Source organism: Papio anubis, chromosome 10 (genome assembly GCF_008728515.1).
Source record: "Papio anubis isolate 15944 chromosome 10, Panubis1.0, whole genome shotgun sequence".
NCBI classification, from domain to species: domain Eukaryota; kingdom Metazoa; phylum Chordata; class Mammalia; order Primates; family Cercopithecidae; genus Papio; species Papio anubis.
In genome coordinates, this window is record NC_044985.1 from 19,327,700 (window position 1) to 19,354,147 (window position 26,448).

The window sequence follows — 26,448 nt, forward strand, 5'->3', positions numbered from 1 at the left end:
CGGGCTGAAGGGCTGGGGAGAAATTGAGAAGGTCAGAGGATATGAAATTTCAGTTAGACAGGACGAATAAGTTCATATCTTTTGCACAATATGGTAACTATAGTTAATAATAATGTATTGTATACCTGAAAATTGCTAAAAGAATAGATTTTAAGTGTCATCACCTCAAAAAAATATAAGTATGTGAAGTAACGGGCATGTTCATTAGCTTGATTTAGCCATTCCACAATGCACACATATATCAAAAGATAATGTTGTACAGCATAAATATATGCCATTTTTGTCATTTAAAATGTATAAAAATTATTGCAGAGTACCCAGGCAAGCATGATGCCTGGTGGAAGAAGTAGCTCAGTACCAAATTTTGTGCATGCTACCAGACTGACTTCTTTGCCCACCTCCTCCCACAGGTGTTGACACTAGTGGGCCCTGCTCTGTTTGACAGATCATATACTCCCATTATCCATACATTGCTTCTCCATAAAATGAGAGGGTTGGACTAGGTGGTCTATCTCAAAAGTTCTTTTCAATTCTAAATGTTATAGAACTACCATTTTCCAGACGCCGGGCCATCCTCTTGTATCTAGTAGCCAGGGGTTCAGATCAGCAAGGTGATCAGCCATTCTCAGTCATGCAGCCCAAAGAAAGATAACCTCAACCTTGCTATCTCTGTGTCCAGCCATTGACACCCACAGAGCACAGCCCTTCAACTCCAGGCCAAAGAAAAGCATGAGGAAGGAAAGCTGATTTTTGTTAAATTACTGATTTCTACTTCCACAAGGATTAAGTACAAATCTTTTCAAATATTAGGGAAGAAACAGGTTCTGAAGCGCATGAGGAAAGACTAGTCCAAGTGGGCTTAGGTCACATTTTAGTAATATGGGTTTTCTGCCCCAGGGAGAAGCAAAGTTGTGGAAAGATGGGAAGGTCTTCAGAGTGGTGCGAGAGAATTGCTGGGATCCAGAAGTTCGTATTAGAGAAATGGATCAAAAAGGTACGATGAGAAATGCTACCAATGTTAGCATCTGACGTAAAAGCAATGTCTGCCCTTAAAGTTTGCTGACAACTTTATGTGATGGTAACTTCTGACCCCCTTTTCTCTGCCAGGACAGGCTGTTCCAGCTTCACTGTGGGAGAGACAGGGCCTTCCACAACAATGTTTTTAGAGTGTGGATTAGAAATGTTTTATATGAGTTATACCCTGTTTTAAAATAGAATGTTATATCACGAAAAAGATAAAAATGGCATTTTATTATTTTTAAAAATTAGTTCAAATGTATAGTATTTATGTATTATAAAATCAATTAAAATAGTAAAAATTGGAAATCACAAACTAAGAATGACAATTGTCTTAGTAAGACTTAAGATCCAATTTCTTTCTGTAGTTTGTCTCGGTGCACCCATACACAGAACATTCCCACTGACACCTCAGAGTTGGAAATGGAAGCAGTTAAAAATAGTTTATTGTGTAATCTCAGAATACACTACAATAAAATCAATCCAGAAATTTGAAAGAAGAGAATTAGGAAGTGTTTGTTTCAAAGGTGAATTGCTAAAAAGCTCTAAGAACATCTTGCACTTTTTACCTTATATCTAAAAATCAAACAAGTCCTCACAATTTAAAAGAATTTCAGACAAGGCACATTGGCTCACACCTGTAACCCCAATATTTTGGGAGGCTGAAGTGGGTGAATCACCTGAGGTCAGGAGTTCGAGACCAGCCTGATCAACATGGCAAAACCCTATTTCTACTAAACATACAAAAATTAGCCAGGTATGCTGGCACATGCCTGTAATCCCAGATGCTCAGGAGACTAAGGCATAAGAATTGCTTGAACCTGGGAGGTGGAGGTTGCAGTGAGCCGACATCACGCCACTGCACTCCAGCCTGGGCAACAAAGTGAGACTTTTCTCAAAACAAAACAAAATGAAATTTCCAAGTCTATCTAAAGTATGACATGATGGCCATATTATGCTTCACCGTGACTGCCTGGCTGACTGTGCCACCTGAGAACATGCTCTAAGAAAATGCCTGAGCCTTCCAGACACATGTGGGCTGTGTCCATGGGCTGTGATGGGGAACTGACCACCACTGACATTGTCAGAACTAAATGTTTACATTGGTGGAAGATTTCAACCAGAAAAGAAATAATTCAAACACACAAATAAAAGAGCAGTTTAGCACTACCACCTTTCTAATCAAAGACAAATTATAAGGAGTTCAAATATACAAAGAGATGGCAGGAGACATTTTATTCCAAGGTCTGCAAAAAAGGAATCAAACTGTCAGCCTAAAATGAGTAGGTAGTCTCCGGCATGTTGGAATTTGTTGTAGATACTTTTGTCCAGGTTTTGCTTTATATATTTTTTAACAATTAAAAATAGACTCAGGTGTGGTAGGTCATGCCTATAATCCCAGCATGTTAGGAGGCCACGTCAGGAAGATCACTTGAGCCCAGGAGTTCAAGATCAGTCTGGGAAACACAGTGAGACCCTGTCTCCACACACACACACACACACACACACACACACACAAATTATCTAGGCGTGGTGGCATGTACCTGTGATCCCAGCTACTCAGGAGGCTGAGGTGGGAGGATCACTTGAGCCCAAGAGTTTGAGGCTGCAGTGAGCTGTGATTGCACCACTACACTCCAGCCTAGTGGTGGAGCAAGACTCTGTCTCTAAAAAAAACTCTTTTTTATTAAAAACATATTTAAATGGCATTTAAATTGAACTTCGCAGAAACCCTGCAGCACCTCTGTGGAGTACTCCACAGAATATAGCATATATCCCTCTAAAAGTATATTGGAGTGGGAGGAGAGCTGGAGAAAGAACATGCTTCCCTAACCTACAGCAAAGAGCAAGGTTTTGTAGTAAATGTGAAGCTGCAGCAAGGACCTGCCTTTTCAAGGAGAAAACTAATGAGCATGAGACTTGAATGACTGGTGTCAGAAACCACAGTTTATGGCTGCATGGTAAACAACGTGTGTGTGTCATCTTTGGTTTTTGTTGTGTGTTTCATTCCTTGGCTGTCCTTAAGAGAACAGTCATGACCAACCCTCACTGAGTATTTACTTTGTGCCAGGCACTATTCTAAGAACCTAACATGTATTAACTCATTTAATCCCTACAACAACCCTAGGAAGTAGGCCCTCTTGAAGACAAAAGATGCTTGGCATCGTGGATGCTGGAGTCAAACTCAGGGTCCCATTCTGGGTATTTCAGACCATGGGACTCCTTCTAGGATCACTTGGGAGCTGAATTAAAGGGGCAGGGAAGGTGGCTGAGAGACATGCTCTGTTGTGCGTACCCTAAGATGGAAAGCCTGAAAACGTCTTGCTTAAATAAAATTTCACAGGAAGGAGGGGAGAAATAACTCTTCAGAAATGGGGTCAGTTAGTTTTCCTTCAATGATCTCATTTGTATCCAACCTTTACTTACCTCCCTGGAATCTGGGGCTAGGGGCTGAGGGGGGTCTAGGGATGGGACTGAGAGAGATGCAGGGAGGGACAGCAGGAGTTTAGGGTGGAAGCTGGCTGCCACTGGGCCTTGGGAAAGGAAGGAGTGTCCAGGCCATTCTTCTCACCAGTTTTGCCCTTCTTTGTGTCCACGTCTAGGAGTAACAGTGCAAGCCCTTTCCACAGTTCCTGTCATGTTTAGCTACTGGGTGAGTGTGAAACCTCAAGCCATCTCCTTGGTGTTGAAGGTTCGTGTCGAGCTCCCAAAAAGTGAACAGATGCCTCAAGTCTGGACACCAGTACCACTGACCACCCCCAACAACTAACTGTCCTCCCCTTCAGAGATCAGCAGGGTCCCCTCTCAGGCCTGTCTTCTTAGCCGTGTCTTCACTCCAGTACAGTAGCCAGTGGTCACATGTTGCTATGTGACTTGCATTATAGTTCCACCGTACGGTGGTTCTAGGTCAGCTTTATTCTCCACCAGAACTTACCTGTCTGATGACTCATTCCTGCAGTGCCTTGCTGGGGAACTGACAAGCCAATATCTTCTGAGATGAGAATGATTTTGAGGTAGGAATAATAATCATGACCTAATATATCAGCTCTCCAAGGGAAAAACAGAATTCAGAAGGGGAATCCTGAGGTTGGATGCCCTTTCCCAAGTGAATAAATCTCAAGCACTAAAAGTTTCAGGCATGATTTCCAGCCTGTGGAGGAAAATTTTTGTACATAGCCGGGAGTGTGCTAAGTCCCTGCTCATCCAAACAGATACTCACTCTCATGATTTAAGGAGCAGTGGAAATACCACCTGTTCATACATACTTCCGTGATCTGTGTTCATAAACCCAGTATTAGTGAGTGACTCAGTCTTTGCCTGTTCCTGCGATTGCATTCACTACTTAAAAGTGCCCTGAGACCTCAATATGCCTGAATTTATCAGATTGGTTACCACTCTGATTAGACAACTGAGGCTGCAGGAGAGGATCAGATTCCTGGCAGTGGGCAGTGGGGTGACAGAGGAAAGAAAACAGTGAAGAAGGGAGCATTAGGGAAACTTCATCTGCCTCAGCATTTTGCCAAGGACAGCCCTGAATGTCACAGCCAACAAGAAGGACAGACAGGAGAACAGGCAGGCAGCAGGACAAGTCAGTGAGCCAGCCTGGCTGCTCCCAACAAGGCATGATAAGGAGGTGCCTTGATGGTGGCCTGGGACCCTTGGCCAGGCCTGACCTCCTGGGAGGTAGGGGGGCATTAAGATCTTTCTGCAGTTGGAGGTGGCCCATGCTCATTCCATCTCTAGTGTTGGGATACCAGGCCCAGTAATTGTGTCCTTCCCTTCTGATTCTGGCCTCAATTTTTCCAATGAATCAGCAATATACCTTCTGTTTTCTTTGCTTTACAAAGATTGGCTTCTGGGTCTTCTGTGGCCAGCACCTTTCCAATCTGTGCCTCTGTTTTCTGATGTGGTAAAGCTCATCAAAATTTGTTATTTGAAAATGACAAATATTATAGCCACAAGGAGGCACTGTTCAGAGTAAATGTCTAAAAGAAGTAGGTTTTCAACAATGCGGTTTTCCCTTTCCTGTCTCCACCAGGCCAAACCTGAGGACACTTTAAACCTGTGCCAGCTTTTAAACAACGACCTTGCCACCACCGTTGCGAGCTACCCCAGGAGGTTTGTGGGTCTGGGGACGTTGCCCATGCAGGCCCCTGAGCTGGCGGTCCAGGAGATGGAGCGCTGTGTGAAAGAGCTGGGCTTTCCTGGGGTCCAAATTGGCACCCACGTCAACGAGTGGGACCTGAACGCGCGGGAGCTCTTTCCTGTCTATGCGGTGAGTAGCGGGGCTGCTCAGCCAATGCCAGCCGCCCAGTGCCTGGGCCTGGGGCACTGCTGGATGCTGGCGGGGAGGAGGGGAAGCGTCACCCCACTGGGAGGGGAGAGTGGCATCTATGACTTGTTAGATGTAGGTAGAAGGTGTAGAAATAGCCCCCGCAAAGGAGTGGGCCATTCCAAAGAGGAACTGGTGGAATGGTTCCTAGGCCAGCGCTGAGTTAACACAGTGAAATCTCTTTTCCTTCCATCCCCCTTGCCCTCCTTTTAATCTTTCACTTGGAAGCCAAAATACCCTCTTTACAGCCACTGTGCAAAAGAATCGTGTTAATGACATACAAATATATATATATTTCGGCCGGGTGCAGCAGCTCACACCTATAATCCCAGCACTTCGGGAGGCCCAGGTGGGCCGATCACTTGAGGCCAGGAGTTCAAGGCCAGCCTGACCAACATAGCAAAAACCCCATCTCTACTAAAAATACAAAAAAATTAGCCAGGTGTAGTGCCACACCCCTGTAATCCCAGCTACTTGGGAGGCTGAGGCATGACAACATCTTCAACCTAGGAGACAGAGGTTGCAGTGAGCCAAGATTGTGCCACTGCACTCTAGTCTGGGTAACAGAGCCAGACTCGGCCAAACGCGATGGCTCATGCTTGTAATCCCAGCATTTCAGGAGGCCGAGGCAGGCAGATCATGAGGTCAGGAGTTTGAGACCAGCCTAGCCAACACAGTGAAACCCCGTCTCTACTAAAAATACAAAAATTAGCTGGGCGTGGTGGCGGGTACCTGTAATCCCAGTTACTTGGGAGGCTGAGGTAGGAGAATTGCTTGAACTCCAGAGATGGAGGTTGCAGTAAGCCAAGATCACGCCACTGCACTCCAGCCTGGGCGACACAGATAGAGCAAGACTCCATCTCAAAAAAAAAAAAAAAAATCTGCTTTGGAAAAAAAAAAAATACTTAACATTTTTCAAAAATACAGAAAAGTATAAAGACGAAAATAAACATTACCCATAATCCAGCCTCCCAAAGATAAGTAGCCACTGTTATCATACACAGTTACTTTTTTGATATACATATATCTATATTTTCATGAAACTGAAATTCTGTTACACATGTGATTTTGTATGCTAATTAAAAATTTCCAACATAAGTGAAAATTCTTTTAATGCATGATTTTTAAATAACTGCAGAATATTCCAATATATGGCTATGTTTTGATTTATTTAACCAACCTGTAATTAAGATATTTTTTAAGTCATATATTTTGAAAATGTACTTTAAAATACCTAATAAAAAATAATACCATGAAAATGTTAACATTTGATGAAACCAGGTGGTGGGTATATGGATGCTCATTGTGTTATTGTTTACACTTTCTACACTTAAAATATTTCATGGTAAAATGTATGATCAAAAATTCAGTGCCATTCATTTCTGAAATATCCAACTTCAAGTATCCATAGTTCCACCGTCATCTCCATCAGTCTTCTTCTTCCTCCTCCACTTTCAATTCTTTCTATAACCAAATCTTCTCATCTCAGTACCAGGATTCACGATGCATAACTCTACTCAATTGCATTTTTTAAATTTTTTATTTCCCTCCTAGAATTATAATAATATTGCTTTCTATTATTTTCATTATAAATGCAAAATCTTTAATAATGACTTACATAGATGTTTGTGGACTCACCAGGCACTGTGATTACTGATCATTTACTCATTTAGTATTTATTGAGGTCTAACTACCGGCAAAAAATTTTCCATGTTTGTATCTATGGCAACTGCCCACCAGTCAGGGGATTGCCTGTTAAATTGCCTCCTAATGACTTGAAAGATTTAATGTTCCTCAAAATACTGAACTCCCTGAAGCTCACTGGCTGCAGTGGCTTAGCTGATGTAGCGAATGTTTTCTAGAAACTTTAATGAGCTTTGAAAGAGGATTTATTTACTTATGCATCCAAGTTGTTTCAGCACAGAGTGAGCGAGACTTCAGCTGCAAGTCATGTTAGCATTCATTGGATTTGGGTTTATGAATTACTAAGGGGCTTAGGAAGCAACAGCAGCCGGTCGGGGTCCACATGGATATTTTCATTTGCGTGACTAGCTCGACCCATCAATCATTCTAACTGGGCTGTTTTGGGGACATCCAGTCTCTGAGGGGATTCAGGAGCACATGCTGTCCCCAGGTGGCTCACGATGTCCTGGGGGTGGCAGCATATTTGTTTGGTTAGCAAGGTTTGCCTGCCTCTCTGCTCTCTAGTTTGTGTCAATAATGTGTTGAAATGAATTTTCATGAGCGAGGTTGGCTTTGTCATTTCAAGGTGATCCTGGCACTCCAAAGGTCTAACTGTCCTCTTTATCTCCTAGACCTCCCTTTTTAGTGAGTAAACCCAATCATACATGCTCAGGTCAGTTTTCAGGCACAAAAACAACTTCGTCACTGGTATAAGGCAGACAGAATTGCAGTGCCAACTGCCCAGCTCCACCATCTATCAGCCACAAGGCCTGAGTAAGTTAGCCTCTATCTGCCTTAGTTTTCTTCTCCATAAAATGAGGGTAGTAAAAGTATGCATCTCATAAAAAAATTAAACTAGTTAATAATTATAAAATTCTTATAACAGCTTGGGCACATAAGTTCTCAATGTTAATTGTAATTGTGAGAGTATAATTTCTTTTTCTATTCTCTACAAACCCCATATATAGAAGGAGATCAACAATATGTTAATTTGAATTGAACAGAAATGAGGGTGGGATGAGGGTGAGGATCAAAAATCTACCTATTGGGTACAATGGTTATTACCTGGGTGATAAAATAATCTGTATGCGAAGCCCCTGTGACATGCAATTTACCTTTATAACAAACCTGCACATGTACTCTGAACATAAAAGTTTACAAAAAATAAAAAGGAAAAATTTTAAAAAGAAAAGAACCACCAGAGGCACATAGAATAAAGCTGTATCCAAATGAGGAGTCAAATCCCACAGAGATACCATGACCATGCACCTTTGCCAAATTCAAACCATCCCAAGAAGTCAGTATTTTCTTTCCAACCTGCATCTATGATCAGAAACCAATTAGCTTCTCTCTCTTTAAAAGGCTTATATCTCTTCTGCTCCCCAGGACCTGTTGAATTAAAAGTCCTTTCTTCAACTTACCAGAATCCCCTGTTGTCCCAGAATTGGTTTTCTGTTTTAAAAATGCTTATGTACACAAGTCACATTGCATCAGCCTGGTTAGCACAAACATTTATGTATGAGGGTAGGAGGAGTCACTCCAGAGCCTCAATATACATAGTGAGGAATTATTCTAAGGGAAATCTCTTTTGAATCTTGATGAGTGCTAATATTCAATGCCTGTTGAGGGGACTTCTTTTAATTAAACTTTTTGTTGAATAAAGGTCATTCCATCCAGATGGTATTTCCATTTCTCAGAAGGCCCCGGAGCATGCCCATGACATTCATCTCAGTGCCTGTCTGGCTAAGGCATCGACCTCTTCCCTTTCTGAGGTCATCTCACTCACAGCTGACTGTTCAGAGACTCAGCTGGGCTCCTGGGGTGGGAAGAATGCCTACAGACCCCAGGGATTCCACCCAGCGCTGGGCTCTGAGTAGTCAGGTGGCTTGGGTCAGGCCAGCCAGCCCCAGCCCAGCACTGAGCCTCTGGTTCCAGCACATCACTTCCTCACTTTCCACAAACTCTAGTTTCCAAGTGGAGAAAAGGAGGGGGCACTCTTGCCCTGACTCCAAGGATACAATCTCAGCAATCCTTCCAAAAGAGTAGACCAAGTAGGAGCCAGAAGGAGCCAAATGTAGGGGAAATTTTCCCCTACATTTCAGGTGTGGGATTCGTCCTTGAGCATTTTGCTCTCAGCCAAAACATCTGAATGATGGATATTTCCGGACACTTGTTTTACCAGATGATATATTAAGTTCATCGACCTCAGTGGTAAGTCTACCAACCCCCTTTGTTAATTCTAAGTGTCCCTTTTATTTTCCAAGCAGGAGAAGTTTGTCAGTATCTCTTTTAAATAGATCATAAAACAACTTCAAAAGCATTTTAATTTATTTTTACAGACCAATATAGACTCAAAGAAAAGCAGTTTCTCCAAAACAGTACCTGGTATCTGCTCACTCATCAAAGTAACCCTCTCTCTCTCTCTCTCTCTCTCTCTCTCTCTCATTGCTTCTTTGAAGGCAGCTGAAAGGCTGAAGTGTTCTCTGTTCGTGCATCCCTGGGACATGCAGATGGATGGACGAATGGCCAAATACTGGCTCCCTTGGCTCGTAGGTTTGTGTCTGTGTGGGGTCTGGAACAGAGGACCAACTCTTGGGTTTTTCCAATCATCCATGGAAACCTATTAGGTCAAATAGGGAAAGTATGAATAATTAACAGGATTATGAGTAACAGCAGCTATCACTTACTGAGCTCTTACTTGGATTAGTGCTATATATATATACATTACCTCATTTAATTTTAAACATATCCAATACCATCATAAATAAATCATATATTTAATCTATAAAGTTGACATTACAATGATCATTTTACAGATGGAGAAACTGAGGCTTGGAGTGTTTAGGTAAGTTGTCCAAGTCACACAGTTAATACATGAAAATGTAATTTACACAGATATATCTGACTCCAAAGCCAGTCTTGCTACACAGACTCCCAAAGAGGCTTCAAAAAATGTAACCATGCCTGTCTAGTAGATTTTTTGGAAGATGATAATAGCATCAGTTCATACAAACGAGAATCCTAGAATTAAAGGTAGAAGGTCAACTTCCACCACCCAAAGATCTGAAATCTTATATAAAAGATGGCCCAGGCTTGTAATTTTCCTGTTATCTGCTCTTCTGCCCTTTGCCTCCTGCACTATCCATAGTTCCACAAAAGGGTAGAGGAGAAAACTCCATTTGCTCTATCCAGTCTCTCATTATCAGTTATGATAAGAAGAGATAGAGAACAGATGTAAAATTCTGGAGCTATAGGTGAAAAATAGAGCTCATCTACAAACCCAATGAAAACTTGGTCCCCAAATGAAAAGTGTTGGAGTTTTTTTTTGTTGTTTTGTTTTGTTTTTTGAGACAAGTTCTCACTCTGTCACCCAGACTGGAGTACAGTGGTGCAATCTCAGCTCACTGCAACCTCCGCCTCCCGGGTTCAAACAATTCTCCTGCCTTAGCCTCCCAAATAGCTGGGATTACAGGGGTGCAATGCCATGCCCAGCTAATCTTTGTATTTTCAGTAGAAACAAGGTTTCACCATCTTGGCCAGGCTGGTCTCAAATTCTTGGCCTCAAGTGATCCACCCACCTCTGCCTCCCAAAGTGCTAGGATTACAGGTGTGAACCACTGCACCGGATTTTCTTTAAGGAGACCATTGTTCTTTCTCTCCTCAGCCCAACTAGTACAATTAGTAATCATTAAGTAATCAAAATAGCAATCACCATGAAGAATTAAATGGAACAATATATTGGAAGTCAAAAAAATGGGATTTTAGTTCCAACTTAAGTCTCTATTTCACTGTATTGCTTGTAGTAAACCACTTTAACTCCATAGGCCGCAATCCCTCATCCGTAAAATCAGAATGCTGGTCTGGATTCCTCCAAAGGTCTCTTTCTGCTCTGATGTTTTTATATTCCTGTGATTGCTGTTGGAAACCAAAGTATTTAGTAAGGAGGCTTCCTACTCATTCCCCACCAAATTCTTGGGCAATAATTAATAGGATGAGATAACCCAAGATGCCCAGTGCCATCAAGCTTCAAAGAAAAATGTCACCCTTATTCACAAAACTTTGACAAGTCCCACAAGCTTCTTTATTTATTTAGAGACCAAGTCTCACTCTGTCACCCAGGCTGGAGTGCAGTGGCGTGATCTCAGCTCACTGCAACCTCTGCCTCCCAGGTTCAAGTGATTCTCCTGCCTCAGCCTCCCAAGTAGCTGAGATTACAAGTGCATGCCACCACGCTCAGCTAATTTTTATATTTTTAGTAGAGACGGGGTTTCACCATGTTGGCCAGGCTGTTCTCAAACTCCTGACCTCAAGTGATCTGCCCACCTTGGCCTCCCAAAGTGCTGGGATTACAGATGTGAGTCACCACACCCGGCCCATAAACTTATTTATATTGCAACAGGAGAGCATCTGCATATAGAGTCATTTCATCATCCATTTATGCAACACAAATACATTGATTCCTTCTAGCATGCCAGGCCCTGTCCCAGGCACTGGGGATACAGACATGAACAAAACCTCTGCTTTCATGGAGCTTACATTCTGGTTAGAGGAAAGAGATTATAAACAAGTATATATATCACAAGAAAACAGGCTAATTTTGGAATTTTATTCTGGATGCAAAGGTGGTCATTAGTGGATTGGAGGATCCCCAGCAGAGAAGCATCATGATCCAATTCACACTATGAATGTAACTCTGACTGCTGTATGGAGAATGGATTGTGGGGTTATCGTTCAAGTAATTATGAGAAAGCAGAGTCACAGAACTAGAAGAAAGTGATGTCATCCATCTCTCTGCCTCTAGGAAGCTCTGCCCACAAATTATTCCCAGATGGGTACAAATCTATCATGCTTCCAGAATTCCCAGGCAGCTGGGTGCCAGGGGTGTCTCTGCCTGTGAAGCAGTGACCAGCCCCAGGCAGAATGAGCATCCTCTGAAGCCTAGCTCCGCAGCCTACAGAGTCAGGCTTCCCCAGAAGGTGCAGGGCACAGCTGTGGAGCGGTCGGATTTCTGAGTCATGGTCTGAAAAGCAGTCAATGGCAATGTAGCTTGGACTGGCTCCTCGGGGTGAAGGCATTAGACATGGACCAGCTGCTTCTCCTAGCAGCACAAAGCACTTGAAATAATTCATTTTAATCCAGTTATTTTCAACCTCAGCTACAAGAGGCAGCAAAGATTTGGCAGCAATGATCATAATGATAGTTAATATTTAGTGAGCCCTTACTAAATGCCAGGTGCTGTCTGCCAATCCTCAAAACAACTCACTGGCAGGAACTCACCATTTTACAGATGAGGAAATTGAGAGAGAAGCAACTAATACTTTTGTTGAGCACCTCCATTGTGAAATTCTGTCCAGGAACTTGGCTGACATCATTATTTGCAATGCTCCACAACAGTCTTGCAAAATGGGCAACACAGATGTCATCTTACAGATGAAATGTGGGCTCAGAGCCATTAAATAACTTGCCAGAGGCCAGGAGGCAGAAAACTGGAGGAGCTAGGGTTCAGCTCGGACTTGGCACACTCCACCTGTCCCACCGCATCCCAAACTGAAGTTGGGGGAATTAAGGCAAATGCCAAGTCCTCTGGCTCCTCGACCTCTCTAGCCATTAGATGACTCTCCCTTCAAGTGGCAAGTAGGAAGTTTCACGTGGTTCTCCTTGCCAAAGTAATGCCCTATAATACAGCCAAACCATGCCAGGGTACAGGGGCCTCAAGTTTCTTTGCACTGACAATTCCCCAGCCACTAACATCACTGAACTTCTTCTTGGTCATCCCTGAGACTTGCAAATATTTCCTCTCCAGGAATGCCAGCAGAGACCACCATAGCCATTTGCTCCATGATCATGGGTGGAGTGTTTGAGAAGTTTCCTAAACTGAAAGTGTGTTTCGCACATGGCGGTAAGACCCTATTTTTATTAGTCATCTCAGGCTGTCATAACAAAATACCACAGATTGCATGACTGTAAGAAAACAGAAATTAATTTTCTCACAGTCCTGGAGGCTAGAAGTCCAAGATCAAGGTGCTAGCAGGGTTGGTTTCTAGTGAGGGCTCTCTTCCTAGTTTGCACATGGCCACCTTCCTCACATGGCCTTTGGTCTCTCCTCCTTTTCTTACAAGGACATCAGTACACCAGTCCTATTGGATTGAGGCCCCACTTTATGACCTCGTGTAACCTTAATTACCTCCTTAGAGGTCCTTTCTGCAAATACAGTCACATTTGGCATTAGGGCTTCAGTATATGAATTTTGAAGGAATAGGATTCAGTTCATAATATCCTTCCAGCCATCACTCTAGTCACATGATGGTTTAGGAACCAAATTCTACTTTTGTAGGCAAGTTTAGTTTGGGCACTGTTTTTTATTTAAATCCCTCTAGTTAGATCATGAGCTCTCCAGTCTACAACAGTCCCTACTATTCTTCGTTGTTTACAAATAGGCCTACTTCATTGTTTTACATTGCCTGCCTGGTCCCTGTAGGTAATTGAATTTGTGACCCTTAAACACACACACACACACACGCACACACACAATATCAAACTATACATGTTATTCTCTAACATGCCTTTCCTCTTCAACAGCATAGAGAAGACATCTTTCCATGTCAACAAATACAGAGTTTCATCATTTTTTATGGTGTCATGTATGGCCTTGTATTTCACGGATATGTCACCATGACTTAGATAGTCCCCAACTGATAGGTTGTCTCAATATTTTGCTATTATAATCACACTATATTTGAAAACTTTGATTACATATCTTTACACACTTGCCTTCACTCTTTTTTTTATTTTTATTTTTATTTTATTTTTATTTTATTTTTATTTTTTTGAGACAGAGTCTCACTCTGTCACACAGGCTGGAGTGCAGTGGTGCGATCTCGGCTACTGCAACCTCCGCCTCCCAGGTTCAAGCGATTCTCCTGTCTCAGCTTCCTGAGTAGCTGGGACTACAGGCGCCGCCACCACGCCTGACTAATTTTTTTGTATTTTAGTAGAGGTGGGGTTTCACCATGTTAGCCAGGATGGTCTCGATCTCCAGACCTCGTGATCTGCCATCCTTAGCCTCCCAAAGTGCTGGGATTATAGGCGTGAGCCATTGTGCCCAGCCTGTCTTCTCTCTTTAGGATGAATTTCTCAAATCTGAATTTCTAGATGAGTTAATGTCATTTCTTCCATCATCTCCCAGCATTCAGAACACAATAGGTCCTTTGTAATTACTGTTAATCAGTTGGCCTACAGTAACTTCTTGCATATAACATCAAGACTAAAGGAATCCTTTAAAATCAACACTAACCCCTCAGTAATGGGTTTTACTTGCAGGTGGTGCCTTCCCCTTCACAGTGGGAAGAATCTCCCATGGATTCAGCATGCGCCCAGATCTGTGTGCCCAGGACAACCCAATGAACCCGAAGAAATACCTTGGTTCCTTTTACACAGATGCTTTGGTTCATGATCCTCTGTCCCTCAAGCTGTTAACAGATGTCATAGGAAAGGTAAGCCCAGTCTGCCACTTGGATGGCTTGTGGGGAGCAGAATGCTGCATCAGCAACCCATCCTCTCTCCTTTTTTGGCCTCTCTCCTAAAAAGGGATGGAAGAAAGGTATTAGATGAAAGGAGAGAGACAGTGAGGTTTGGGATTAGGTTTGCTCACACAGGGGATTCTCTCCAGGGTCTCCCTCCACACAGAGTATATAATACTAAGAAACTATTATATATGCCAGAGAAATCCCAGATAATCTACATGGCTGGGTATTCCCTCAGATCAGCTCCTCCTCCTTAGTGACATTCCTATATACACCCAAAATGACACGTGGCAATGTAGTAAGCAGGAAAGGGTCACAAGTTTCAAAGTCAAATTGACCTGGGTTAAAATCCTGGCTCTACCTTTCACTAGCTGGGTAAATTGTGAATGCAACTGTCCTCATCCACTACATGGAGAAAACTGGAACACTGAAAGGGTGGAAAACGCATAGCTGGGAAATTGCATTGGACAGGGAGTCAGGGGAAGATGGTGAAGGGTCTTGTGTATCATGCCTTGAGATTTCTTCCTGGAATAATATGGCTTTTGATTCTCTCATTTAATTAAAACACCAGCATGGTGGTACTTTAAAGCCCACAAGAAAAATTCTTTCCTCTGATGTCGTCTCCTCGCCGATCTCTCTGTTGGTGGCACATCCACCCTTTCGGTATTCTTCAAAAATATTAACTCAGCAAGTTCGAGAATTTCTAGGGAAAAGGCCATAGTGAAAAGTCTAAAATATTTTGTATTTCAATTCCATCTTATTACTTACAGATATCTATAGACGATTTCCAAATTTTCCCAAGGGAAAATCTTTGGGGTTAAAAGTATATAGACATATTTTAAAATTTGCAATATGGTACTTGAGTTTAGACTCTAAGGTTTAAAAAAATCATGTCTAGCAAAAAGAGGCCCATCATTTGAAAGTTGCAAGTAGTGTTTTATCTCCAGAATGGACACTTTATCTCACATTAATGCTGACTGTTTTTCTGGCTTGAGAAAATCACCAGAATATAAATGTTAAGCATTTTAGCTTGGTAATCAATTATGTGGTTGAGCTGTGTCTCTGAGTTGTTTAGCTTTCGTGTCACCCCTGCAGAGATGGATGGTTAGCAATTGGTTGTGACTGTTGATTGTTTTTGGTTTGGATATAGAGTGATGAGAAGGTATGTAAGCAGAAGACTGCATAGTGCAGAAACTGGAAGAGACTTTGTGGGCTCTGGACATTGAGCAATGGAGGAAAGGAAGAGGGAAAATCATGTGGAATTGGGGAAAGGGCTTTTCTTATTACATCCCATCAAGCCTAGTACCTCCTTAGTATTCTTGGAAATTAAAACAACAGGAGAAAACACCATTGCCAAATCCAAAGCCCATTTTCTAAGGGATACTATCAGCACCTTAAACAAGCATCCAGTGCAATATGCATTGGCCAGGGGACAGAAGCAGAAGAGGAAAAATATGGCAAGCACTTCATGTTAACCAGTGGATGGACTAGTTGGTGAGCACATGTGAATACATTCCTATTAGGGACCTCCAGAAAAACTCAGCAGGTACTTTACAAAGTTCTTGGTGCTGAGATCTTACATTCAAACTGTGAAAGCTTGAGCCATAATAATTTGGGCATCAAAAGCAAATGTGACCTCATTTTATGTGATCTCACAGGCTGGTAAATCCAGGACATAGGAGCAGTATATATTAATAATTTAGGATTCTTTTAAAAACATTAATACTTCTTCATTCTACTCATATTCACATTAGCAAATTCTCTTTTAAAAACAATCCCCAAATCAGAATGGCTAAGGAAAGTCCTAGCTAGACATCTGCGCTAGAGAGCAATCTGGCCAGATTTGAGCAAGAGGACACAATGCGGTGGAGGCAGGTCTCTAGAAAGAAAATAATGGAACTGATGAATGATTTGATCTGTCTGAGAGTTGGAAACAATTACTGCCAGACATTTAACAGATCTGTTAATGCATTAGGAACAAATGCAGGATATATATAGAAAATTAAGCCAATGAAAGAAAAGGAAATAACTGACTCCAAGAAAACAAAAAGTCTACTTGAGGGCAGATAATTACTGTATATTACTTGACTCAGCAGTAAGCAATATTTGTAGTCATAATAGGGTAAATATTAAGTACTGGTTTAAATGAAAATCATAATTCTATTAAGAAAGAGAGTAAGAAAGAAATTCTCAATGACCATAATGGGAAATCAGTAAATACTCTCTAAAGTTAGTAAACTAAGAAACAATAGTATAAGCTTATTATCTGGGAATATAAAGGTAATTATCAAACGATGCATGCTAAAATGGTAAAAGTGGCTGCCTTAGGGGATAAGAGTTGGAGAGGTGACCCAGGGTTTCACTCTGTTACCCAGGCTGGAGTGCTGTGGCATGATCATAGCTCACTGCAACCTCCATCTCGCAGGCTCAAGCCATCGTCCCACCTCAGCCTCCCAGGTAGCTAGGACTACAGGTACACACCAGCATACCCAGCTCATTTTTGTATTTTTTGTAGAGACAGGGTTTCGCCATGTTGCCCAGCAGGTCCCGGATTTAAGCAATCTGGCTGCTTCAACCTCCCAAAGTGCTGGGATTACAGGCATGAGTCACCACGCCTGGCCAAAAAAATGTTTTAAAAAAAGAGCTGCTTTTGATAATAAAGGTATTTTGTAATATTTGATTGTTTACATATAAACTTTACTTTGATAAAAATAAATTTTAAATAACATCTTAAGATATATGTCATATATAAAAAACCAAAACCATTATTGAGCACCTACTATTTCTAAAACACTGTGCTATTTGATAAGAAAGTATTTAAATTGCATAATCTCTTGGCTTCCTTCCACCTCTAAAATTCTTTAGCTTTTAAATTCTTTGCTTTGATTTTTAAAGATGGATACAAAGAATGCAGGTTATAGATTATCAGTCTAACACTGTGAGAAATACAAAAAAAGGAAAACGTTATTTCCTCCCTATATTAACATGATCACAGAAAATACACTTCACTATTTAAATGGATAGATTTTTGAGAGGTCGGTCATACGCTCGTTATGGGTATATCATAATTTTGGCTAGATCCACTGGTAACCTCCTGCTGCATAATTACAGTCGTGCATCACTTAATAGTGGAGATACATTCTGAGAAATGCATCATTAGGCAATGTTGTGGTTGTGCGAACATCACAGCGCCCTTACACAAATGTTTATGGTACAGCCTACTACACACCTCAGCTATATGGTATATAGCCTGATGCTCCTAGGCTACAAACCTGTACATGTTACTGTACTGAATACTGTAGGCAGTTGTAACCCAGTGATACATATTTGTGTAGCTAAACATATCTAAACATAAAAAGGGTACAGTAAAAATAAGATGTAAAAGATGAAAAATGTATAGGGCACTTACCATGAATGGAGCTTGCAGGACTACTGGAGGTTGTTTTGGGTGAGTCAGTGAGTGAGTAGTGAGTGAATGTGAAGGCCTAAGACACTGCTTTACATTACTGTGGACTTCATAAACACCCTACACTTAAGCTACACTAATTTTTTTTTAACTTTCTTTCCTCAATAATAAATTAACTTTAGCTTACTGTAACTTTTTTACTTTATAAACTTTTAAATTTTTTAAACTTTTTCACTCTTAATAATACTTAACTTAAAATAAGAACACACTATACAGCTGTACAGAAATATTTTTTCTTTATATCCTGATAAGCTCTCTTATATTAAAAAAATTTTTTTTTTTTTTTTTTGCTTTTTAAACTTTTTTGTTAAAAACTAAGACTGAAGTACACACATTAGCCTAGGCCTACACAGGGTAAGGATCATTGTCACTGTCTTTCCCCTCCACATCTTGTCCCACTGGAACGTCTTCGGGGGCAATAACACAACTGGAGCTGTCATCTCATATGACAAAATCTTCTTCTGGAATACCTCTTGAAGGACTCGCCTGAGGCTGTTTTATAGTTAATTTTTTTTTAACAAGTAGAAGCAGCACACTCTAAAATAATGATTAAAAAGGGTAATGCAGTGAATACATAAGCCAGTGACATCATCATTTATATCATTACCAAGTCTTACATACTGTACATCATTACCTGTGCTATACTTTTTTTATTTTTTTAAGACAGTCTTGCTCTATCACTCAGGCTGGAGTGCAGTGGCATGATCTCAGCTCACTGCAACCTCTGCCTCCTGGGTTCAAGCAATTCTCATGTTTCAACCTCCCAAGTAGCTGGGATTACAGGAATGTGCCACCATACCCAGCTAACGTTTATATTTTCAGTAGACATGCATTTCACCATGTTAGCTAGGCTGGTCTCAAACTCCTGACCTCAGGTGATCCACCCTCCTTAGCCTCCCTAAGTGCTGGGATTACAGGCATGAGCCACTGTGCCCAGCCTATCCGTGCTATACTTTTAATAAGACTGGCAGAGATAGGTTTGTTTACACCGGCATCACCACAAACACTTGAGTGGTGCATTGCACATCATAATAATAGTAATAACACATCACATTATAATGGCTATAATATCACTAAGCAATAGAAACTTTTCAGTTCCATTATAATCTTATGGGATCACCGTCACATATGCAGTCTGTCATTGACCAAAACATCATTAAGTGATGCATGACTGTAATTACCCCAAAACTTAGTGGCTTAAAACAAGCCACATAAACAATAATAAACATTTATCATCTCTCATGGCCTCTATATGTTAGGAATTTAGAAATAGCTTAACTGACTCAAAGTCTCTCAAGAGGTGAGACAGGCAAGGTGTCAGTCAAGGCTGTAGTTATCTAAAAGCTTGGCTGGGGCTAAAGGATTTATATTCAAGGTAGATTTTACCCATGAGTGGCATGTCAGTGCTTGGTTTTGGTGGGAGGCCTCAGTTCCTCTCCAGGTGTGCCCCTTTGCACAGCTGCTTGAGTGTCCTCACAACATGGCTGCTGGATGGCCCCAAGAGTGAGTGGTCTGAGAGAGAAATGGGGAGAGATGGTAATGGAGACAGGAGGGAGGGAGGGAAGAAGAAGAGGGGAGGAAGAGAAAAAGACAGAGAGAAAGAGAGAGAGAGAGATTGAGCACACACCAGACAGAAGCTATCCTTTTTATGACCTAGAGACAGAAGTCATGTAGTATTAATTCCACCACATTTTATTCATTAGAAGCAAGTCATTTAATCTGGCTCACATTCAAGGGGAGTAGAATTAGATCCCACCTTTTGAAGGGAGGCTTATTAAAGAATTTGAAGGCGTATTTAAAACTACCTCATTCCACTCTCTGGCCACAAATTATTTATATTCCTCCTAAATCCAAAACACCCTCACCCCTACCAAGACTGCCCCAAAAGTCTCATCCATTTATAGCATCACTTTAAAGTCTAGGATTTTGTTGCTTAGATGAACTGGTGGATGAGGTTCCTCATGTATACTTTCTCCAAATCTGAAGAACTGTGAACTGAACAGACAAGTTCCTGTGTTCCTCACACACTCAATGTAAAATGGCAAGACAAGCATAGGATACTTGCTATCCTTCCCATTCCAAAAGGGGAAAACAGGAGGTTCAGAGGAGTTACTAGCCACCAGCAAGTCTGAAATCCATCAGGCACATATTGTTAGTTCCTTTATTAGAACTCAAAGCATAGAAACTATTCAACATAACTCTGTTTGTATTGTTTTGTTTTTGAGACAGGGTTTTGCTCTGTCATCCTGGCCGGAGTGCAGTGGCACCATCTCAGCTCATTGCAACCTCCACCCCCCAGGCTCAAGGGATCCTCCTGTCTCAGTCTCCTAAGTAGCTGGGACCACAGACACATGCCACCACGGCTGGCTAACTTTTGTATGTTTTGTAGAGACAGGGTTTTGCCATGTTGCCAAGACTGGTCTCAAACTCCTGGACTCAAGTGATCCACCCACCTCAGCTTCCCAAAGCGCTGGGATTACAGGTGTGAGCCAGTCTGCCAGGCCAATTCAACATAGCTGTTGCTTCTACCTTCTCAGTCGTCTTTCCTTTTCCATGAAAGTCTGTGTTTGTGGCTGAGCAGTTTGAACAGACTGCTTCATGCCTGTACATGTTTTATAGTCCAAAGGTTTACTTTCCTTTTTTATATCTGTTCCTTTCAGTCCAAGTCCAAGCTGGTTGTGCTTCTGCTAATACAATTCCCTTAAAAACCAAATGAGTCTTTCATGAATCTTATCAAGTTTCACATCATTAGGCAAAAGACTTAGCCACAAATCTTTGAGAAAAGCCCTTCTGTACCTTTGGGTTTCTGCTAAGGTGGCTGAGAGACAACAGCCTTAAGTTTCTGAGAAGCCCTTCTTGTTTGACTGAATGGCTTTTTAAGGCACTTCCTAGATCTTTTGAGGTTATAGCAAAGACATTATACTCACATCTTGGCTTAATTTTTAGACTCTATTTTTCTGATTATGCCCTGGATTTAGTTTTTGCCAGAAATCCATATCTTAACTTTAGCATCATTTGCTATAGAAGAGGCTGGAAATTTTCAAACCCAACAATCCCCATAGTACCAGTCCATGGCTCAGGGGTTGGGGACCCCTATTGTAGAAGATGGCGTTGCTAAATTTTTGCCACCACCATAGCAAGTATCACCCTTCTTCTAGTTTCCAATCACATTTTCTTCATTCTCCTTTAAGCCTTTACTGCAACCTTCTCACAGGCCACTGGGCTTCTAATAAGTCTTTACAAGGACCTTTGGTCTTTTATTATTCTCAAAGTCCTCCCAACTTCCTCCTACTAATCAGTTCCAAAGCCACTCCCACATTTTCAGGTTTTTGTTATGGTAGCACCAAATTTCTAGGAACCAAACTCTGTATTAGTTACATGTTGCTGCATCACAAATTAACCTAAAACTTAGCGGCTTAAAACAAGAATGCATATTTATTATCTCATTCCTTTTCTCTGGGTCAGGAATTCAGGAACCCTCTGGCTTGGCAATTCTGGCTCAGGGTTTCTCTTGAGGTTCAATAAGATGACTGCAGACCACCAATTTCTTCTTTATTTCTTTTCTTCTTTATTTTATTTTATTTACATGCTACTCACACAAACTTAACCCCAAACTCTCCATCAGTTTTGTAACTTTCCTCTCAGTACATTCAGACACATAGACTAACACTAGTCTATTAATTCTGTATTCTTAAAGAAATATCTTCAGGAACCTTCCAATGCTCTAATTGGGACTGAGTTGCTATTTAAACCCACTGCACAGCTGTCATCCTGAAAACTCTCTTCATGAGGATATTCTCAATCTCTCTCATTGGATTCCTTGTTTGCTGAATCTCATGAATTTCCCATTTCTTGGTTTTACTCCTTCATCTTGGTGGACAACATCCTTCAATAATTTTCAGAGAAGGAAGTATGGGGGATGAACTTTTCAAAACCTTGTTTATCTAAAAATGTCTGTATTCATCCTTCACAATGAGCTAATTGTTCGGCTAGGTAATAATTCTAGCTTAGAAGTCACTTTTTTTCCCTCAGAATTTTAAAGTCATTGTTCCATTGTATTCTGACTTTTAGAGGTGCTGTTGGGTAATGTAATGACATCCTAATTTTTGAAATTTGTATAAAACCTGCTTCTCTCTCCTCCTCACCACAACTTCAAAGAGTCCAAGAATTTCTTTTTGTCCTGAAATTTCACAATGATACGACTTGATGGAAGTCTGTTTTCACCCATTACACTAGTCATTTGGTGGATCCTTTCACTCTGTAAATTTTCTTAAATTATTTCTTTAATGATTTCCTTCCCTCTGCTTTTCTCTCTGGAATGCCTATTGTTTTAAAGTTGAACCTATTTTTGTTTTCTGTCTTATATACCACCTCTTTGAACTTTTACTTTCTGGGAGATTTTTTTCAGCTTTATTTAAAAAGCCTTCTACTTAGTTGGTCCCTCAATTTCCAAAAGCTTACTATTTTTCTTGTTCTCTGAATTTTTTTAAATATCCTGTTCTTGTTGGGCGGATGCAATACCTCTTCTTATCTCTCTGAATATACTAAGAATTTTAGGAAGTTTACTTATCCCTGTAAGTCTTCCTCCAGGTGGCTTTTTTGTCTGTTTTTTAAAGTCTCAGTCTTCCATATTAAATGCTTTCCTCATGTGTCTAACCTTTTTGAGCATGTACAGTGTTTTAGTACCTGACTCTTGGAGTTGTTAGGACAAGACAGAGGTAATAATTACACAGCATTGTGAATGTGTTCTATGCGGATGAAGTGTACATTTTAGTTAATATTATGTTATGTGAATTTCACCTCAATTTTTTAAGGGGTTTGTTTCTGCAAGTTAGACTTTCTGCCATCCCAACCAAAATATCTATTCATATGTTCTTCACTTTATTTATTTATTTATTTATTTATGTATTTAGAGACAAAGTCTCACTCTGTCGCCCAGGCTGGAGTGCAGTGGCATGATCTCGGCTCACTGCAACCTCTGCCTCCCGGGATCAAGCAATTCTTGTGCCGCAACCTCCTGAGTAGCTGGGATTACAGGCATGAGTCAGAACACCTGGCTAATTTTTGTATTTTTAGTAGGAACGTGGTTTCACCATGTTGGCCAGGCTGGTCTCAAAACTCCTGACCTCAGGTGATCCGCCCACCTCGGCCTCCCAAAGTTCTGGGATTACAGGCATGCACCACTGTTCCTGGCCCTTTCTTTATTTTTAATGGAGAATCCCAAAATTCTTGTTCTGTAAAATAGGAAGTATTTTTATTTCATAGTAAAAGAAATGGTTCACTTTTAGGAGCAACACTGTCAGTTTTTACAACAATAGTCAGAAACGTGATCTTGTCTTGGGCATTTGATCTGTGAGTAAGAAGATGAACCTAAGCTGGACATCATTCAGGTCCAATGGATAAAGCTTCACCATCCCCTTTCTGTACCTTCTACATCTTTCATATTCAGGACTACTCTATTCAAGGGGTTCTGAAGGGCTAGGATGATCCAGAAGCACTGAAAAGTTATTTATCATTAAAGAAAGATTTGATTGTACCCAGAGCTATTGTAGGCTGCAGACCATACCATACGTGTTAGAAATATTTCCAACATGGCTTAAAACTAAAAGAGTTTCTCAGGCCGGGCGTAATCCCAACACCTTCGGAGGCCAAGATGGGAGGATCTCTTGAGGCCAGGAGTTCAAGACCAGCCTGCCCAACATGGTGAAACCCTGTCTCTACTAAAAATACAAAAAAAAAATAGCCAGATTATGCCTGTAATCCCAGCACTTTGGGAGGCTGAAGCGGTTGGATCACTTGAGGTTAGGAGTTTGAGACCAACCTGGTCAACATGGTGAAACCCCATCTCTACTAAAAATACAGAAAGTAGCCAGGCATGGTGGTGGGTACCTGTAATCCCAGCTACTCAGGAGGCTGAGGCATGAGAATCACTTGAACCTGGGAGGCAGAGATTGCAGTGAGCCAAAATTGCACCACTGCACTCCAGCCTGAGAGGCACAGTGAGACTTGGTCTCAAAACAAACAAAAAAAGGTGGGGGAGGGTTCTGGCCTAATTCCCACCTAACCTGACATTTAAATTTGTTTGCATACTTCGGCTTCCAAGTGTTTTGGTTACAAGATATTTTCTTGTGCACTGGAATCCTCAAAAGAGTAAAAATACTTTTTTGAAGCCTGTAAGCTTCCTTTCTGCTTCTCAAGAAGTTGTGGTAAGTGAGAGGGTTCAAGTCCTGGCTCTACTACTAGTTAGGTGGTGACCAAATATCAAGTCACTTACCCTTCTCAGCCTCAGCTTCTAAAACTGTAAAATGGGGATGATAACCAGGCAGAGTTGGTGTGAAGAGTTAATATAATACTATGCCAAAGGACTGTACAAATGTCAGAGATTTTTATTACCTACTCCAGCGCTTTGCAAATAGTAGGTGTTAAGTTAATGTTTGTTTAATTGAATTATATAATGATCTTGGGAATATAAAGCTAATTTTACTTTGCATTGATTGAATTAAACCAGGCTATTTCTCTAGGAAATTAAGTTTCAGGGAACAAACTAAATCTCTGGTATGCTAGAATTTTTGGAGTAAGTTATGTTATAACAGAGTTATGCTGTATTTACTGCAAATGCTACTAATGAGATATTCTAATGGGAAGGAAATTATGTGTTCTTTTTCCAAAAGAAAAAATGAAACTTTCTCCCACAACTAGAACCATTTTGTAAGCCACATCTTTGTGTTTGCAGAACTCCCTAAAAATGTGAAAAAGTTCATGCATCCCAGCAGGTGCGAGGTTTATTTCTTTTCCCTGACAGGTATATTAATCACTATTATTATCAGCTCAGTAAGTCCTTGACCTCATAGGGAGATGTGTGCAGCTGCTGGCTTTGGAGAGGGAAATGTATGTTGGAGCAAAGTGTTGCTATCCACTGCTTTACTGCCTAATAAGGAAAGCCAGCATCTGTCCAGAAGGTAGAATTTTAGGACCCCAGATGACGCAGCCATGGTAGCTAAAATGCCCATCATTAGTGTCATGCGCCTCCATGTGAAGAGACCACCAAACAGGCTTTGTGTGAGCAACATGGCTGTTTATTTCACCTGGGTACAGGTGGGCTGAGTCTGAAAAAGAAATCAGCGAAGGGAGATAAGGGTAGGGCCGTTTTATAGGATTTAGGTAGGTAAAAGAAAATTCCAGTCAAAGGGGGGTTGTTCTCTGGCGGGCAGGAGTAGGAGTCACAAGGTGCTCAGTGGGGGAGTTTTTTGAGCCAGGATGAGCCAGGCACAAGATAATGTCATTGCTTAAGGCAAGGACTGGCCATTTTCACTTCTTTTGTGGTGGAATGTCATCAGTTAAGGCGGGGTAGGGCATTTTCACTTCTTTTGTGATTCTTCAGTTACTTCAGGCCATCTGGGCGTATATGTGCAAGTCACAGGGGATGCGATGGCTTGGCTTGGGCTCAGAGGCCCGACAATTAGAATTATTCCTTGGGGTTTAATAGAGTCTTTAGAAATGCCCTACTAAAATATAGATGTTGTCAAATGCTACCTTAACACAGATATCTTTAAAAACTGGTGCATGATCATGGCAGATACCAAGGGAATAGGATCTTGGATCACAGACAAAAAGACAGAAGAAATTTCAGCTCTGGGGAGGCCAAGATCAGATACGTTATTTGAGAAACCTAAGATGTGAGGAGAGCTTTGGGTATCCCAAGGAGCTAAGATTAATGGAAATGGAGGCAACAATCATCCAAGGCCGTATCACAAGCCTCCTTAACCCAGGATTCCTCATGTAATTCATTTAAAACATAATCAATTTGCAGTTATGAAATAACAGGTGATAGAACTAGCAAAAGGAAAGGTAATTTTTTTAGAGGCAAAGTCTCTGTCGCCCAGGCTGGGGTACAATGGTGCAATCACAGCTCACTACAGCCTTGAACTCCTGGACTCAAGTGATGTTCCCACCACAGCCTACTGAGGGCCTGGGACACAGGCACCATGGCTAGCTAAATATTTGATTTTGTAGAGACGGGGTCTCACCATGTTGCCCAGACTGGTCAACACAGGTTGCTTCTGGCTGCAAGTGATCCCCCCGCCTCAGCCTCCCAGAGTACTACAATTACAGGTGTGAGCCACCACACCCAGCCAAAAAAGTATTTTAACCCAAGTATTTATTAGGCATCTATCAACAGGAGACTGGCATTATTCAATGGAGTATGTGACCTTCATCCTACAGGATCATATAACTCTTGAAGAAGCTCTTCCCTCCCATTTTTTCTTGCTACTGTCTCTTCTCCCTCTGAACAAGAAACTCAATAAAAATTTCACTTCCAATTTTGTATGCCTCTTGCTCTCTCTCTTATGAAATTACTGACAAGTCAGAAGTGGTCAAAGATTTACCAGAAGTATCAATAAGAGATGTACAGATAGATGGCAGGT

General features: G+C 41.3%; 1 protein-coding gene and 1 long non-coding RNA gene across 6 annotated transcripts in view; one reads left to right on the top strand and one right to left on the bottom strand.

The window, feature by feature from the left end:
- The window catches only part of ACMSD (aminocarboxymuconate semialdehyde decarboxylase), a 64,555-nt gene that overhangs the window by 19,486 nt on the left and 18,621 nt on the right, over window positions 1-26,448 (top strand). Inside the window, exons 3-8 of one of the 3 annotated variants that reach the window (XM_021923528.2) lie at window positions 898-994; window positions 3,621-3,670; window positions 5,057-5,293; window positions 9,493-9,586; window positions 12,837-12,932; window positions 14,354-14,526. In XM_021923528.2, the coding sequence (XP_021779220.1) occupies window positions 898-994; window positions 3,621-3,670; window positions 5,057-5,293; window positions 9,493-9,586; window positions 12,837-12,932; window positions 14,354-14,526 (747 nt within the window). The remainder of the gene's footprint in view (window positions 1-897; window positions 995-3,620; window positions 3,671-5,056; window positions 5,294-9,492; window positions 9,587-12,836; window positions 12,933-14,353; window positions 14,527-26,448) is intronic. The other 2 variants (XM_021923529.2, XM_021923530.2) reach the window with 2 other exon arrangements.
- LOC110740849 overlaps window positions 1-26,448 on the bottom strand; it is a 66,451-nt gene that overhangs the window by 5,050 nt on the left and 34,953 nt on the right. For 2 of the 3 annotated variants that reach the window (XR_004176496.1, XR_002516044.2), the window contains 2 exons: window positions 14,452-14,612; window positions 8,529-9,653 (listed from right to left, as the gene is read on the bottom strand). This is a non-coding gene — a long non-coding RNA (uncharacterized LOC110740849). Of the gene's footprint in view, window positions 1-8,528; window positions 9,654-14,451; window positions 14,613-26,448 lie in introns of those variants that run through there. The other variant, XR_004176497.1, reaches the window with a different exon arrangement.